Source organism: Lagopus leucura, unplaced genomic scaffold, assembly GCF_019238085.1.
Source record: "Lagopus leucura isolate 7727_CA_CO unplaced genomic scaffold, USGS_WTPT01 Super-Scaffold_100016, whole genome shotgun sequence".
In the NCBI taxonomy this organism is placed as follows: Eukaryota; Metazoa; Chordata; class Aves; order Galliformes; family Phasianidae; genus Lagopus; species Lagopus leucura.
In genome coordinates this window covers 7491961-7510751 of record NW_024962270.1, presented here as the reverse complement: position 1 = coordinate 7510751, position 18791 = coordinate 7491961, and the positions used below count along the sequence as shown (strand labels likewise).

The window sequence follows — 18791 nt, the reverse complement described above, 5'->3', positions numbered from 1 at the left end:
TATTGCCACTGCACACTTGCGCCTTTCCACTGCCTCTTTTGTAACCTCCTCCATCAAACGTGTTACACAGTCACCAGGGAATCCCGTACAGGACACTCCTTTAGGACAGCCCTTCTCAGGATATCCCATCAATCTGCTGCACTAAGCAAGACTTACCCCTCTATTCCCCACATGTCCAACATTCCATATTTCAACATGACAAAGATATGATTTGCAGTCCAGGTGTTGCATGGGCATAATGATTTGAGCGTCCTTATGTCCATTTAAAGACATAGAGATCATCTGCTTTTTCTTGAATTCAAAATTATGAGTATTTGTAACCACTCCTCCCAAATTGAGGATCTGTTTCCTTCCCAGTGCTGTCTCTTGAGGGTTTCACAGAAATGGCATCCAACTGCTGTAAAACCCCTGCCCTGAGCCACCAACGGCACTGGCTACTAGAAGACCTTATCCTCATTAGTGCTGCTAACGAACTCAAGCTGTTGTGGCTGACACAAGATAAGGTGTCACTCACACCCCATGGGGACAGCAAGACCAATGCTGACTGTTGACTGAGGAGCAGAGTCTCACTGATGGGCCAGAGGCTTTTAGGAAGAAACTGAAAGGTCCCCCAGAAGGTCTGCTTTTGCACCAGGTATAATCCTGCATCTGTCAGCACAGACCAGCTGCTCTCTGCCTTCTTGGATATGATCCTGGTTGCACAGCTGGCCATTGGCTGCCTGAGAGTGTTGATGGCCCCGGGAGCATTCAGCAACTCATGGCATCCTGTGTTTATCTGTTCCTGCAGAGTCAACAGCACCGCTAATCTCTGGATTCGTGGGAGGCTTTCACCAGCTATCTCTCAGCACACTCATCCTTCTTTAGCCTGCTATTTTCTGGGTACTGCTTCTCCATCCATTCTGAGTGTACCCATCCACAGGAAAAGAAGACCTTTTCAAAGCAAGAGTTCAATCTCAAGCAGTGCAGCTGCAAAGATGCAGTACCCTGTGCAGGTATCAAGCACTGGTCAGATGAGGCTATGGTGGAATATCTCCTCTCCCTGTCTGGTGCTAGAAAGATCATGTATTCACTAACAATCCTTTTGAAGCTAAAAAGAATGGCCAAAGCCAAGCAATGTAATGACAAGTGTGGGACACATGAGCTGAGCTGTGAGCTCCCTCCTCACAAAGAGGGAAGTGCTGGAGTACATAGGTCTGCACTTGAGTTATGCCCCCAAAACAAAACTTAATCCCTAATGAAAACCTGCTTCAGTTGTTTGCATGACCCCAAATGTTTTCCCATGGTCACAAATTTCACCTGAGCATGCAGAGGACATACAAACTGTTTCCATCAGAAAAGGCCCAAATATTTAGTCTATCTCAATCCCATAGTCACCCTAATCCCACTACTAATCCCTATCAGTCCTAAACTAAAATTAACCCTAGCTCTATTTCTACCACTGAACACACACACTAAGCCTATGCCTGCCATTAGTCCTAGGAAAAAAGATTTTATCAGTGAAACTAATATGGTGCATTTATTCATCTCCCCCCACATCAAAACTTCCCTAAACTAATTCAATTGTCCTGAGAAAGCTTCAACCCACTAAAAAACTTGGAAGTAGGAGGACATAATCATAACCTTACATGAAAATTCAGCATTAATCCCAACCTTAACTGCACATCTCATGCAGAGAGCATTTCTCAAACAGCTGCCAGGTGGTGCAACCTCTGTGTGGAGTGCCCAAGAAGATCTGGGCTTTGAAAACCCCAGATGACTCTAGTCTTCCTTTGGCAATTCATCTCCAGTCCCAACATGCTACCTCTCCTTGCTATCCCTATGGCACAGTTCTGTCAAGCACTCAGACACGGCTCCTTTTCAAAAGTATTCTTCTATTTTCCAGCCATTTTGTTGAGAGGAAGGGGTGCGAAGTACATCAGCTTCTACACAACATGGCAGTGTAAGACATTCAAACTACAGCAACAAACAAACAAATACTATTTCCATACGTCAGTGGATGGCAGTGCTGATGAGGAACTCACAGTGAAAGGAAGTGCTTCTGATGGGATGGGAGCCTCTGTACAGATAAATTTTAATCAGTTTCCTGCAAAGACTGCATTTGGAAGAGTATCAAATAATATATGAATTCAGGTAAGATAAAATTAATTAGTAACCAGAAGTTTCCATCACACAGGAAAAACTCAGTGTTGCCTAAATGTAACATAAATGTCAGGTTGGTAGAGACCTATAGGGCAAATAGAAAAAGGAGCCAGGCAACCTGTGCCCTGAGTTACAAATCCACTCAATTTCTCCACAGTTCAAAGAAAATAAGTGTCATTGTGTATCTCATGATCTCTACCTCCAGAATAAGTAATAGATTTGCAGTTGATTTCAGGGTGTCCAAAAGGGAGGAGCTGTGACACCAGATCCCTCTTTCCCCAGCACCAAAAAAATGCCAGCATATCTCATATCCTGCCTCCTTCCTGTTCTGCAGCACTCCAGCTTTACCCATCTTCCTTCCCTACCTGTCTGTCCTAGTTCTCTACATCAACACTCCTTTGGGCACCTATTCTCTCTCCACATGTGATCTCTTAACTTCCTATGTGCTCGCTCTCTTCTTGGCACTCTGCATTTTCTTGGAAGGAAAGTCTCGACTTTGAATATGAATATGATCATTGACATCTCAGACCAAGCAAATATAAAATTCATGATCTCAAAAAACATCTGAAAGACAAAAAGTGTTTTGTGCATGGTTTACAGCATTGTTGTCTCCTTGTCTGTGACCTCCTTTTCCACATACACCATCTTTGTACCACATCAGGAAAACAGCCTTTAGAAGAGGTCAGAAGCTATCAGGAGCACAAAGGCAAACATTTTCATCATATCATGGCATGACAGAACTAAACCTCTGAAATGCTTCCAATACCCAAAGCTGTATCACTTCCAGAGCATAAGCCTTCACCTGAAGACAAGACAGAACTGTTAGAAAAGGCAGATTCATTCAAAGAACTTGCAAATCTACAGTCACCCCCCCATCCTATGCTCCTTTATTTCAGCCTCTCCTTCTGATCTACCAACTAGAAAACAAGCACTCTTCCCTGCAGACTCAAACTCTGCCTCAGCCCCTACTCCCTGTTCACTGGGACATTCTGTCCTATGCTTGCTGAAAGTTTGGCCTTCCGCATGTGATTAACTGATCCCAGAAGAGCAGCTTCCCCTCCTCCAGATATCTGGTGTGTGAACAAAGCAAGAACAAGCCTGGGAACACCATGGGCAGCTTTATCCTATGTTATGCTGGCTGTGGATCAGTGTGCTTCGGGCCTACCTGAAGGCCTGGGGAAGGCTTTCCATAGCACCCCTCCTTTCACTGCTGTTTCGTCTAAGGACAGCCCAACCTAGGGGTCGATTGGGGAAGGAGCCACCAAACATGTCTAGCAGTGCAAATGGAAAGAATACTGCAGAAAATATTTGCTGATAACTTTCATTCTATCCCATCAGCTAAAAACATACATTTGCACGTAACTTGCAGTGCCTTCCAATGCCTCAGATGCAGGAAAAAACCAAACCAGACATTTATCAGCCAAAGATCATAAGACACTCAATATCCATAATACATTATAATACATTAGATGGTCTACTTACTGAATATTATTCAAGGAATAAAGACGTTCAGAGTATACTTTTTTTTTGTACTACACTACCTATATATTCTGTGGTCAGTACTGTGTTTTCTATCTATAAAATTAGCAGTTGGAAACCTGAAATCAAAATTTAAATATATACATATATCCATGATTCTTTCTGAACATGGCACGCAGATCTTTGCAGTAATGGTGGGTTATGGTCATTTCTTCAGCTCTGAGATGTCTTTCTGCACAAAGCAGTGACAGGACAACACACAGCAAGTGGCATACCAAAGTATGGACTGCATGAAGTTGAACTGCATTTTCCCATCCTTACTGCCCTGCTAGCAGTCTCTGCTCACTTGTGTTTCAGGCCAGTCACGCCCAGTGGATCTCAGCCCAAGCTGCTTCTCTCCCAGCCCTGTCCCTGTGAGCTACCAGACAATGAAACTGTAACTGAAAATCCATTCTGCTGCAGAACTGACTACACTGGAACCATTTTGCACGCCTACATTTAGCAAAGATACTTTCGCATACATTCATGCACCCTTCCATTTTCCACTCCTCCAAAGCAGGATAGAGAACATATTTTTGTATTTTTGTAGTGGAAATGTTGCCCAGTTTTGTCCATGGAAGGCAGAGCTGATTTCTGGCTAGATGCCAATGTTCAAGTTCAGGAATGAGATGTTGCTGTACAACTCTGAGAGTGAGTTACTTTCCGGGGTCTGATGAGACATCAGGATTGGAGCATGCTCCTCTGTCGAATTCTCACTTTCTGTGCGCCTAAAAAAGGAAGAAATAGAAAAAGAGAGATGTTGTTTGACCCCAAACTTTTGTCATCTCTTTCACCAGCACCAATAGGAATGTGAAGTAAGACAAGGAGCAGTAGCAGAGACTACTGGTAAGATCTATGCTACAGGAAAACATTTCATACAGGACATTCTGTGTACGCTGAAGGAGTACCTGTATAGATCCAGGAGTGCCTGGATCTATAAGGAGACTGAGGGCTGCTGAGCAAGTCCTCCTTCAGATCACAAGGGAGCAAAGTACCTCCTGTTTTACGACATGATAAAGGCCCAGCCCACGAGGCACAAGGTCCTTTTAAACCATCTTTCTTAATCACAGGGAAGAGCACAAGCTCAAGTTCTGGTCTTCCATGGGACTACCCAATCTTGCAGTAAAGGAGCACGTGCATAAACATAGCTGGCAGTCACATAAACAGATACAGGCACATGCCTACTTACATGTGCGCAGGAGGGGCCAAAAATAAGCAGAAGTGCAGACAATACCAAGGATGAAGGAGGTTTGGAGGTGGATAGTGAAAGCAGGTAGTGAAAATGCAGCACACACCAGTGTTGAGCGTGGAGCAGTGGGGGGACTGGGAGTGTGGCAGGACGAGAGATGCATAGATACACACAACAAAAGTGTGCAGTGGAGAAATTCTGAGGCAGGAAAGACTTCATTAAAGGAGAGAGCAAAACACAGATCAAGGAGAAATAGAAACAGAAGCTCCTAGGGACAGAGAGAAACCATGATGTTTCAGCTCATAGAAGGTGTTAGTAGCAAATGGAACATGAAAAAGGGTGATGAAGTGTAAGAAGAATCAGCAGGATTTGTGTTGATTTGCCAGCAGTGCAATGGCTGTGACTATACTGTGCAGGTGGGTGCCCTCCAGCTGTACTCTGAGTGAGACTTACAGCACAGCATTGAATTTCCTGCGTAAGAGGTAGTCAATGACATCAGGGTCTGTCTGAAACAGTCTCCTGAGGATGCCATGCTGTGTTTCTGGAGAGACCTAGGAGAGACAGACAGACACTGCTCATGGCGCCCTACTGTTATTTCTTTCCCATCATCTGCCTGAGCTTATAATATCTGAACCTCCCACCATCACCTTCTAGCTCCTTCCTTCAAGGAGCTCCAATCTTTTTTTCCTCCTTCACTGGGACTTCTGAGAGCTAAACGGTACTGAAGTGCCACTGCTGCAGCTTTTGGCTGGTTGTTTCCTGTCCCGAAGGAGTTATTTGTGTGGGTAGAAAGTGACAGAATAGATGGGACTTATGAATCAATAGGATTCTATGATTCTATGACCTGTTCGTGGTGTGCCCCTCAGCTCAGTCTTAATGAGACCAGTAACAACCCATCCCAAATTAATATTTACATGTACCATGAGGAATGAATCACATTTCTGCAAGTCACCTGCTGTTAAGTGAGGCTGCGAGTATATCTTTGTACAACCATTAGGAAAGAGTTCAGAGAAGAAAAGGTCTAGAGAAGGTGACCTGAGAAAGCTTCATGTACCTTGAACAAGGTCTGATAATGCTCAATCAGCCTTTGAACCACCAGTATGATAGCTGTACTGTCTTCAAAGTTCATGGCTCCAGCATCTTTTTCTCCAGGCCTCTCTTTCTGAAGGATATTGGGACCAAAGATAGTGGCCAAGTTTGAAACTGTCATTTTATTCCCAGGGATCTAGTAAGCAAGAACAAAGAAAAACTGCAGATGCAGCAACATGCAATATCCAGGATAACCTCACAGGAACATGAGCTACTGAGTGACAAATAGAAAGTTGATCTGGGTCCAGCTCGGTCTTCTCTGAGCATAGGGCTAACCTCAAGGCTGTGTGCAGCCTTTCTTTGCATCATTCCCACTTAACTCACTTTGACAAGCTGTACAAGAAGATGACATCATGTTACAGTTTGGGACAAAACCAATCTCTTTGCATCATGAGAGACCTAGAGCTCAAACTGTCCAGAGAAATCAAAATCAACCTCAGTGAATCATGGTAAGTTCCTCATGACAATTGGAGTTGGAAAAACCTGGGGTTACTGCAAACCAGAAAAATGGAACTGAGAGCAAATTAGACTCACCACAGAGAAGGAAATTAATTGAAAATACGTTTGTTTATCTTTTCCTGTTTTTTCTTCCTTTGCTTTAAAATGTCGCCTGCCCTAGTTTCTGTGAAAACAAAACCCATTCCAGAACCTTACCTGTATGACAGAGTAGCATCAGGTGTGCAGTGTAGAGCAGCCTGGATTATCACCTTTAGCCACTGTTCTAATCAGATGAATTAAAAATGCACAAAACTCCTCAGCCTTTGGCTGGCTCAAGAGTATCCACAGGAGAGAGTCATTGCAAGCCCAAGGTGTCAAAGGATTAAGCCAAGCTTGCAATTACCTTTGGAAGGTCTTCATCAACAAAGCTTAAACAGTCCTTTGCCATAGAGCTGACCACTGTGGATGAGCCTTACCTCCTGGCCATTGGGGCCCCAGGAGTTCTCAGCATGCTGTGCCACCTTGCTAAGGAACTGCAGGAGACGGTGCAGCGTGTCACTGTGGCAGGGGGGCAGCAGGAAGAGCAGCAGCTGCAGCACAGCCAGCTGTTGTGGGCCCTCCATAGCTGGACAGAGAGAAGATCATTGTTCAGTGCAGTTCCTGGTCTGCTAGACACATATCTCCAGCTGGACAGTTCTACTTTAAATTTGCAGTAACAAGTTCTGGAGGGAGCCAGACAGGTTCTACCCTTTACAGTAAATCAGTAAAGCCAGTATTTCATCCTGCCTATGCAGGGATGTAATGCATTTAATACTGTGCAGACCGTGACCAAAGACTATCCTAGGCCAGTGAGCCTATAATCTGGTTATTGATGTGGAAGCAGAGAATCCAGGATTTGAATCATCAAATATGAGAAGGATGGAAAGGAGGGGAAAGAGAGACAAAGAGATGGTGAACCAGACCAAGAAAGTGTGAGAATAGCAGCGGAGACAGTCTAAAAATGCAGTCACCCTAACTGTGGAGGGTAGATGGACCTGGACAGAACATTTGCAAAGACACCCTTAGGAGTGGAAACCACTGGGCTGAGATACTGCATAGCAAGTTGAACTGTGCTGGAGCCTGGTGAATGCACAAGGAGAAAATTCCCTTTTTTCCATACAAAACCAGAAGTAATGGGTGGACTGTGAAGAAAGAGAGCAATGCACTCTGAGTGCTTACAGGCTGTGCTGAGGAAGGCTGTGTAGAGCTCCCTGGGAATCAGTGAATCTGGCATGTCACGAAGAAACTCTTTGAGCAGAGCAGCGACATCATGAACACTTTGATGCTCATCCAAGAAGACATCCAGCCCATGGTCAAACTCTTCTCTCAGCTTAAAGGTGGAAATGAGAAGAATAAAACCAACAGTCACACTGTCAAAAAATGTTCCTTGTACAGAACTGCTGAAAGGAGGCATGCCAGAACCCAAGAGCGGCTTGCTACTGACAAGAGGGAACTCTGAATTGCCATTAGGTGAATGAGGCTTAACTGCTAAAGGCAGCTTGGAGAGATGAAGCTTGCTATCCAGAGCTGGGCAAAGGACTCAACAGGTTACAGATTGCTTGTTCTCCAGTATATTCCTGCAATATTTTAGACCACATGCCAATGTCTGCTTCATTCATTCACCTTCCACACAAACATTTATCCTGTGGATATGAAAATGCAGAAAGGATGCAGTGAGTGCCTCACTTTACCTGCTGAACTCTTTTCTTGGAGCTCCCAACCCGGAAGATGCCCACCGTTTGGAGACCTGGAAGACAGACAGGTTAGTGCTCTGCATTCCCACAGCACCTTGTAGCACCAGGGCATGTTAACATCATGGAAACAGTTATCTTGCCCTGCTTATGAGGCAGTGTGTTTTTCTCTGTTCTTGGCAGAGACAATAAGAAGAAAGGTTTGGGAGCTACAAGATTTGCTGGGGTTATCTGTGGCTCAGGAAGGAGATCTAACCTTAAAGTCACTCCAAACTATAAATTGGATTTACAGGGGAGGTTAAGGCCAGCACAATAGGAATGGATTGATTGATACACGAGTGACATTCACCTCTCAGTCCAGTGGTTACCCCCAGCTTGGAGAACTCTTGCCATGTGACTGCTCAGCAGTGCATCCTGCCCCAGAAATTTGCTGCTGCCTTTTCTCTCTGAAAACTTCCAGGCCAAACAGCCCTGGCCCAACACCTACAATAGCTTTTACCATCCTACTTTGGGACTGGTCATCTGGCTGGAGGGAAATCCTTATTTACCATATGTTTCAATGTGTTTGCAACATCTGTCCACAATCCGTGGGACCTGCCAGCTGATGGGGTTGAGGCTTAACATCTTTTTCTTGCCCAGGTTCCTCCGGGGATCCAGCTCATGGGGATGTGACAACTGCAGTGCCTCCAGCAGCTTGGAACTGTTGCCACTCAGTTCAGTGATGCAGTCCACAGACATGGCTCCCTGAGATGAAGCAGAGGTGATTCACAAGGTGGCAGGAACTGTCCCACAGGACACCACCATGGTTGTTACCATAGAAGTTAGTGACAAAGAGAAGCATGGCCTCCGAATGAATATAGAGGTCTACAATGAGCCTAACTTGGGTTGTTATAGAATCACAGAGGAACATTTCAACTGTTGCGCCTTCATTTATGTGCACTGTTCCTAGCGTGTTTCTAAAAACAGCCTTCCTACTGGGACAGAGCCTATACTGCATGCAGACATGGGGAAAGAATAAACATCCCCAAACCTGCCATCTTTATGCAATGTACTGGATTTAGTCACCTACATTGGAGTTTCTCTACACCAGGATTTACAAGGATGTGACAGAGATCAGGCATGGGTCTCTGCTCCAAAGAAATGAAGCAAACTTAATCCAAGTTACTACATACATCCTCTCACAAAAAAATAGAACTAAAACCAAGGTGGCCGAGGCTGACCAGTTGCACCCACCTTCCTTGTTCTTTGATGCAAAAAGAGTCAAACACTGCAAGCAGATCATCTCAGCATCGTTGCCCCTCCACCAGTGAAAAGGGTCTCACCCTGCTTTGTGGAGCCAGCAGGACCCACCATCAACAATCAATTTCTGATGGGAGTTCAGAAAATCTGAGGTCCTGTCTCTAACTGCTACATTGCCAAAAATCTGAGATGACAGATGCTGGTACTGCTCAACACGATGTTATTCAGTGGAGGGTCTGAAAAATCTACACTACTGATGATGAATCTACTCCCATTCCTATCTGCTGTAATAGGAATCTGGCCTTGTTGCTTCTGGGGACCTTGGCTTTCCTGAGCTCCAAGGCTCCATAACAGCTGGTATAGGCTGGCCCACTCCTCACAGTCCATCTCTTCTGTAGCATTAGCCCCTGAGCGCATGAACAGTAGCCATCACATTTGCCTGAGCCTCCCCAGCCTGCAATACTATCGCAACGATTCTGCCACAGAAGTTAGCTCATTTCTGCAATCGTACCCTTCGTTGACTCCAGGAAGAGTTATGGTCAGGAAAATCTGGGGAAAGAGGCTCTTCAGGGAACACTTCATAAGGTACCAGCAAACAGCCCCTGCCCAGCGGGGATCTCTTCTGCATCTGAGCCCGAAAGTTTGTCACTGTTTCTTCCACCTCCACGCAGAACCGGCGGCTGCTCTTCACTGTTTCTTGCAGTTGTCTGTTTGCACGGTCATTGGCAATGACTTGGCACAGTGGGATCCCAAAAGTCTGAGGAGAGCAGTCTAAGAAAAAAACATGGGAGAGATGGAAAAGTATTGTTAGCAGTGAAAATCAACTAGGGCAGCACAGGCCAGCTGCCAATGACACACGTGCATGGCCAGGTAAAATAATTAACTCACAGAAGAGAATACCACGATACTGTAAAGGTAACGACCAGCAAGAGTGCAAGCAGGACTGCATGTAAAACAGACTGAATACATGAAAAGGAGACATGTAGCTAGAGTCCAAGATGGCAGACCTGCAACTATCAGTCTCTGCTCTCAGTTTCTCTTCCATTTCCCTAGGAACCTGAAGTGGGCAGCAGAAATATCCCAAGCGAGCCAGAGCAAAACCAAGGGGAGCTGCTGTCCTTGAAAAGGACTGGGACATTGCTGTGATGGCACTCAGAGTGCTGGGCAGCATGGCAGGCAAGTGGGGAGAGCTCCATGAGAAAGACAGCAGGCTGAAGGAAGAGGAAGGAAATGCAGGGAGCATGCCAACAAAAGCAGCCTCCTTCAACATGCTTGTTGCAACTTGCCTCAGTTTTTCTGAAATTTCTTTTCTTTCATAGGTCACAACCCTATGAAGACACCCTACTATCTATTAAGCATAGATTTTAAGTCACCAGAAATATTTTATACCAAACATTATTAGCAAATTATAACCTCCAGTCTCCTACAGGGTTTGCATCAGCTATGTCTGTTCAGAGGTGACAGTCTTGGTACTAATGAAATGCTGGTCAGAAAAGGATCCAGGGGTATTGGTCAACAGCCAGGGGAACGTGAGCCAGCAGTGTGCCCAGGTGGCCAAGGCCAATGGCATCCTGGCTTGTATCAGCAATAGTGAGCCAGCAGGACCAGGGAGGTGAACATCCTTCTGTGCTCAGCACTGATGAGGCTGCACCTTGAGCACCATGTTCAGTTTTGGGCCCCTCACCACAACAAAGACATCAAGACCCCAGAAAAGGGTAACAGAGCTGTGAAGGTTATGAAGTACAAGCCTTACGAGGAGTGGCTGAAGAAGCTGGGGTTATTTAGGCTAGATGAAAGGAGACTTGGGTGAGATATTATCACTCCCTACAACTACTTGAAAGAAGGTTGTATCAAGCTGGGGGTGGGGGGCCAGTCTCCCAGGCAAAAGATAGGACAAAAGGAAATGCCTTTGAGTTGCACTGGGGAGGTTAATGTTGGATATCTGGAAAAAATTCTTCACTGAATGGGTTGTGAAGTATTGGAGCACACTGCCCAGTTATGTCCCCATCCCTAATGATATTTAAAAGTCATATATATGTGGTGCTTAGGGACATGGTTCAGTGGTAAACTTGGCAGTGCTAGGTTAATGGTTGGACTTGATGATCTCAGAGGTCTTTGCCAATCTAAGTGATTATGTGACTTTTTCCACAAATAATTCTCCCATCCTCCCCCCCCAACTCCTTGTGGATACTAGAAGACTCTTCCTTATTTGCAGCATACACGTCACCCTGGGCCAAAGGGTTTTGCAGCAGAGCATGAGCCACAAATTCATTTTATAAATTATCAGACTGCTAGTCAAAATTTTCTTTGGGTGGACTTTTTGTGCTTTGGTGAAGAAAATTATTAAGTGCTCATTCCCAGCTGGTTGTGCACTAGACTTCTGCTGTTCCTAGCTTTTTGGCTTACATCCTTCAAGGGAAGTCAGAAGTCAGAAGTCAAACAGAAAGATTGGGGGTTGAATGAGCAAGTAGACAAGACCACACCTTTACACATACACATTTGTGCAAACACACACTCATCCTTCTACAGTCTCTCGTGGCTATGTATGCATCATTACACATCACTGCAGAAAACCAAAGCAACATGACAAATCACTTTGCTAACTTCAGATACTTGGCTCAGCCCCGTTAAAAATCACCCATTCTGTTTGAGAGTAGTGACCAAAACCCTGCTAAGGAGGAGGCTACTCACCTTTCTTCTCCTTTGAAAAGCTCTCCAGTTTCTGACGGATAGATTTACTGCCCTTAGGTCCAACTGTGGGGAGAAAAGCAAAGGCTCTGCATCATTAGGCTGCTTTGGCACAGTCCCATCTTGAAGCTGTTTACCTTTCTGCACCCTCACAGGTAGAACATGTCCACAGGCACCTCCTTCAGGTAGGGGGATACTGTGGACATGACACAGTGCTGTTACAGACCATGCAGGACAGCACACTGGCATCAGCTGCATGGGGGACTACTGTCATAGAATTACAGAATCACCGAGGTTGAAAAAGACCCTACAAGATCATCCAGTCCACCTATCACTGATAGTTTTCTCTAAACCGTGTCCTGCAACTGACAACTGTCCTCCTGAAGTGGAGGAAGGGGCCCCGGCCCCTCTGAAGCCTGACACCTGGACAGCAGGATCCCATAACACTAAACTGTGGATTAAAAGCAACTCAAGTGTGGGACTCACCCCTATCTGGCTAACAGCAAGAGGCATCTGAGAAGTATGACTTGTTCCAGTATTTTGCTGCGTAAGTGAAGTGCCTCCTGCCTGCGTATGAGGCTGTACATAGGAAAGCCTTCATTGCTGTAGAGCATGTCATGGAAGATTACTGCCCATGCATGATAGTGGGGCCTCTTTCCCACATCCTTTTGCATTAAGGCCAGACTCTTGAGCCCCATTTGTGATATGACAGACCAGGGTAACATGTTGCAACCCACTGCTTGCACTTAGTTCTCCATGTATTTCTGCTGTGCCTACAGCAATTGCTCCAGACTTCTACTTGGCTTAAGGCAACACCATACCTTACTGCACCTTCCCAGCTACCAGGCATGGTAGACATGTAATCCAGGAATGCACGACAACTGCAAGCTAGTGTTTATGAAATACAACGCAGGCAGCAAAGTAATAAGGATTACAAAAAAGAATGAACCACAGCTGATCTTTCTGGTGGCATCCCAGCTTCCCACATCCCACTCCTGATATGCGATAGCTATAGAGTGTGTGGGATATGCTGCAGCCAGCATATAGTTCTTGCACACGAAAGGCCAGTGGTAAAAGCCTTTGCTGCCCAAAGGCTGTAGAATAAAAGTGTTCTGGCCACTTTAAATCCTGTCATGTTATATGTGACCCTGAATTGATAGTGATGTTCTAATGATCACCTGAACACTGGGAAAGCTGCTTTAATTCAGACTCAGAGGTCTGGTCTTGATACTGGAAAAAGGAATACAGCCCTATAACTGTTTCTGAACTTTTTTTTTTTTCCCCACATAATATAAACAAAAAAATTAGACAAAACATCACCCAGAAATCTCATTTTGGTCCTAGACAGCCAAGCCCCACACTTAAGTAACCTCAGACATTCACATCCAGGAACAGCAGTCACCATTTTTTCATCGCATCAATTAACTGAAAACTCATCCATTAATCACTCTAAATCTTCCCAGAACACATCATCCTACCCTGGCCTTTGCCATTTATTAAGAATTCTATTCTTAGACACAGCTTGTATAAATGTTTGGGTTATTTTGCAAGATTTAGAAGGAAGCTACTTTGATATGAACAGTATGCACATGAAAACACAGTGTACATTAATCATTATACAGCACTGTATGTTTTGCTTCATTAAATGAATAGCAAGAAGTTGAAGATCCATCTGGAACAAAAAACACTACCCAGATATAGAAGAAAAAACGCCAGCAAAACCCCACTGTTTAAACATACAGTCACAATAACTCTCTACTCCTGGAGCCATCCAAATGTTCCTAACAGAAACAAACCAGGAGGCAGCAGATAGTAAAGAAACCACATGGATCCCCCTCTACAGAAGGCATGAGCTGCTATCTCCGTGGCAGAGTAATGCCTATGACCTACTTCAAACTTGGGAGACAAGGGCAACTTCTTTTCACTGGTAGTTGTACCTCCTTCAGAAATTTCATCTTGTTTTGATCTTCTCCTACTTGAACAACAGACTTGTTCTTGCAGAATTGACCAACATGAGATTATAGTGTCCATCAAAAGGATCTTCTGCAGTTCAGGAGAGCCATCCCAGAAGTGGCTATTTACTGAAAAGTCTGCAATGCTGCAGAAGTTTGTTGGGACTGAATGAGGAGAGTAGCCCAGGGATATTAAAAGCATCCAAAAGGGTGGCTCACACACCCTGTGTTCCCCACAGTGTATGGTGAGGATTAAAGAAGATGCTGAACATGTTTTCACTGAGGGAAGTAATAACAATCATATGATGGCTGTTTATTAAAGAGAGCTATTTATCAAAGAAATTTCACGTAGGCAGTTTTTGGAACAAGCACAGACAGGTCAACGTACTCAAATGGAGACAATGAAGACCAAGTTCAGACACTTCCAAACATTATGAATCTCCCTTTAATACATCAAGTCAGGAGAACAGTGTTGCAGGTGCAATATTTTCATAGCTAATTCTCATCTATTCTTTTACATTGACTCCCAGCCAACGGACTGAAAAAAAAAAAAGGTAGAAAGCTGAGGGATACAGAGACAGAGCTAAGGAGAAAGGAATTCACTGAAAAGCATTTTCTTCAAAAACCAAGTGAACATAAGATACATAACACACACAAAGATGAGATCAGGAGTTTACACTCCCTGAGCTCATTCTGCAGGAAAAGAGGAACCTGACTGACAGAATGCAGGACACAGAAGGAAATTGTCGATTTGCTTCTCACCCTGCTGTTGTTCTGTAGAGAAGCTCCTGCTGCATGATATCACTGAGAACGGTTCACAACAGCTCAAAACAAACAAACAAATTGGGGAGAGCAGAATGTTTGTGAACAGAGTTCCCCAGGGACTGAAAGAAACTGCAGTGGCTGCTGCTGCAGCCCTGGGGTGGTTGGATATCCTGGGAATGAGAAGGGAACTTTCTTCTCTTTCACTCTTCTTGAAAATATTTCGTGCAATGGAAATGTTCCAAAATATTCCAAATATTAATAAAACAAGAAACAAAACTTGAATGTCACCCAGAATAAATAGATGCAGTTACGTTCTGGCACCTGTTTTCTACACAATATGAGTCTGAGGATGAGCGATAGAACAAACTCCTTCTCTGTAGCAGCACCCCAGAACTGGGGGGCTCCAGCCCCAACCTCCTATATCAGTGGTGGCAACAGCTGTGAGTGGGCAGTGAGGCTGGAGAACCCTTTGCAACTGCTCTGCTAGTGTACAGCTCATGATTAATAAGCATCTCTTGCCATACTGAGATGCCAAAATAAGGCCCAGAGCATAGAGAATGCATTTGCATCTGGTCTTCCACTGTTAAATTACAAGTATAATTTGAGAAGCAGTCAACTGATTCTCAGCTCATAGTGCTTACTTGGTTAGATGTATAGTCGTTAGGGAACATAGGCAGTTATGGGAACCCAGAAAATGCCTTTATTTCTTTGTAGGCCGGGACAGAGGACCATAATCCTCTGTGGAATTTCTATATTTATCTGCCCATTAATTTCAGAAGCATATCCTCTAGCCTTGCATAAGCCCCATCTCAGCATCAGAGCTTTGTGCAGAACATTAATCCACAAAACAAAGCTTACCCCATCCCAGTGGAATTGCCCCGCTGGAAGCCCTTGCTAAATCATGTTGTATCTGTTTTGGATTAGGAGGACCAAAGGCAGGGTAATATTCTCACACTCTTATCGGCAAACAAACCCTCCCCAAAAGGTTGCTTCAGCCTCCAGTGCTCAGACCAAAGCAGGAAACAAACAAAACAAAAAAATGGACAAAAACTTTTAAGTGAAAGTGTCACAAATACCAATCTGTAAACATCATCCCACATTATGAAACGCAGGAGTGTGGATAAATAGAACTAAAGGCTCAGACCTCAGTCCTCCCCTGGCAGATGCCATCCTCTCCCACCTTTAGCCAGGCTGAGATCTCCAACAAGCAGCTTTTCTTGCAGCTGGTAGAGGGCTAGCTCCTGCAAACTGGCTCTTTCCAGCTCTGAAAGGCTGTGCAGGGACACAGGTTGCATTTTGGTGCTTTGTTCTGGCAGAAGAGCTGAGATGAAGGTCCTCTGAAAAACACATACATAAAAACAAGAGTCAGGATTACTTTACCAACACACCTGCTTAGGATAAGAAGCAACTGAAAATGCCACACAGTGTCTTCCCAAGCGCAGACATCCTGCTTCCTCCTCTCCAGAGAGCGTGCTGGTTTGTGACCACACTGCCCCACTGCACTCTTCCAAACAAAGGCCTTTACAGGCACCAGGGATCTCAGCCCTCGCTCTTGAAGTCTCACAGGATCCCAGGGGCCTCTTATTGCTTGGGAGAGACCTTTCTGGCCAGGTGCTCTTCTTTCACATCATTAGTCCTCCAGCTGTACCCACTGACCTTAACCCTCAGCTGCAAATACTTGTTACTATTATTGGAGATCAACTCTGGGTTTGTTCAGACTCAGACTTACTTCATCCTCCCTCTCTAAAAAGGAGCATCTGACAAAAACCTCCTGGAAGCCTCAGCATTTGCCAGACACCATCCTCTTGTATCACCCCTGCCCTACAACAACTTCACCAAGTCAGGAGACCCAAACCTTTTGGCATAATACTAACAGGTGCCAGCAGTCAGCTTCATAGAAGTTTGAAGAGCACTACTCCCAGCGAGACCTGACTGCAGCTCAGCACAAGCAAAACCTTAGCATCTGAGTGGAAAGAGTTTATGATGAGACACTAGCCTTGCACCAGTCTTTACAGGATCCTGTGCATGTGCACACAATTCTTTCCATTTACCCAGATCACTGTGCTGGATACATGGGATGAATAACTGAGAACTGGCAATTTCCTGAGAACAGCCTTGAGTATCTCAGTATGGTTTATGGTGGCTGCGGGAACACTGGAGTTACAGGCAGACCAGTACATCCTCTCTCCTCGTGTATGACAAAAGAACATGACAACAATGTCTTGTAGCAGGATACTAACCTGATGGAGCAATAGCAGAAAAAAAAAATTTACTCACCCTTTCCAATTTACCAATGACTGGCAGCAGTTCAAGAGGAGAGCAACCTCTATCCAAAGAAATACTGCTACCTTGGCTGCTAACCCTTAAATGAAAGCGAGGAGGGGGGTGTCCAGGCTCTTTTTCATTACTCAGGTGCATTGCCTGCACCTGAGCTCCCTTGGTTAGCCATGCCTTCTCACCTAGTGTTCAACTATTGGTTCAGGCTGTGAGGTGGTAATTGCACTGCACCTCCTATGGTGTGCACCACCAGGGCAATCCCTTCCCTCACCCAATGGCTGTGCTGGGCCTGATGCACCATAGGGTATGGTGGGCCTTTGGGCTACCAGGGTACACTGCTGACTCAGATTCAACTTATTATCACCAGAAACCCCAGCCCCCTTTCTGTGGCACTGCTCTCCATCCTCTTGAACCCCAATTTGTATGTAGCCAGGGTCACCCTGTCCCAGCTGTAAAATCTGGCACTTGCTTTTCTCAAACTGCATGTGGTTGGTGACTGCCAACCCACATTAGTTAAGATCACTCTTCAAGGATTCTCTACCCTTGAGGGAGTCAACAGTTCCTCCCAGTTTAGTACCATCTTCAGAATTCTGCAATCTTAAAATCAGCACACACCCCACTAAATAAGACTTACAGCCCCATTTTATTCAAAGTTGTTCTCCTCTTCAGCAGTAATTGAGAGAAAGGAACAGCATTAGCAGCACATACATAGAAATGACATAGTAAAAGTACAGCTATGAAGGAGCTTTCCCGAGGAGGGCTTTAAAGCAATAACCAAAAATAAATGGCTGAATAACTCCCAGAGGCAGAGACAAGGGAGAAAACACCCAGGAGTTCCGGCCCATGTGGTGTAAGCAGACAGTCGGTACAGGTTCTTGTGGTAGCCTCAGCACATTATTGACTGCACACCTCCATTGCCTGTGCCTGGGGACGAATGTTGTCTGGGGCAGTGTTTGCTTTGGCCAGGTTTTCAGCTCCTAAACAGATTTAGAAAGTTATATAAATTTTAAAAAAGAAAAAAATAAAAAAAAAAAAAAAAAAAAAGTTGTTATGAGCTCCCCTGAAGGGCAAACCGTAAATGGAAATTTAGCTAAAGGCAAAGATATTCTTGCAAGATTTGAAGTTTAGAACAAAAACTACGTGCCTCTGCAGGGATGACAAAAATGAGATGCAACACAGCCAAATTGTCTGGTAGTGCTCAGCACCTCTGTACAATTAAAAACCTGCCACTGGGGTACCCAGGTGCCCATGGCTGTCCAGTACACTGGATCAGGCTAAAGCTCCAGTAAGACCTGGTGCAATGCTGTTTACATTGCAAGTAACCCTGCAGATAGCTAGACTTAGCACTAAGCCATCCAACGTTTGCAGCTCAGGGAGGCATTAACAAGGAAGCCAGAGAGACACAATATCTGATGGAGGCATTCGTGTCCTCCTTGAAAACAAAGATTTGGATTACTCCACTATTAAAAAACATCAGTTCTGCTGCTTTGTTTGGCTTCTCCTTAGCTGATCTGATCTATCCCTCCATGCGAACCCTTCACACCAGACTCATGGGAGACCCACCATTTATAACTCAGTACATTGCTTTTTATAACTTTCACACTGGGGGGAAAAAAAAAAAAAGAAAAAAAAGTGGAAGGAAAATATATTTTATTCATGGTCTCAAAGGGATTGCATCTTAATAGTCACTTAAAATACGCTTTAACTGGTCCTACCAAATTTTACAGAAAGAGTGCTGAACTCCTTGAGAGCAGCCCTGAGGAGAAG

The 18791-nt window shown here is 44.8% G+C and overlaps 1 protein-coding gene across 1 annotated transcript; it reads right to left on the bottom strand.

Moving 5' to 3' along the window:
• Positions 1 to 1851: 1851 nt before the first annotated feature.
• LOC122182981 (rho GTPase-activating protein 6-like) lies at positions 1852 to 17072 on the bottom strand. Its single transcript, XM_042876682.1, has 11 exons — positions 17025 to 17072; positions 15928 to 16084; positions 12034 to 12096; positions 9854 to 10113; positions 8652 to 8847; positions 8104 to 8159; positions 7592 to 7742; positions 6850 to 6998; positions 5901 to 6071; positions 5300 to 5397; positions 1852 to 4385 (listed from the first exon to the last, which is right to left on the bottom strand). The coding sequence occupies exons 2-11, from the start codon at positions 16040 to 16042 to the stop codon at positions 4256 to 4258; spliced, it is 1389 nt and encodes a 462-aa protein (XP_042732616.1). The 5' UTR covers positions 16043 to 16084; positions 17025 to 17072; the 3' UTR covers positions 1852 to 4255.
• Positions 17073 to 18791: the final 1719 nt, after the last annotated feature.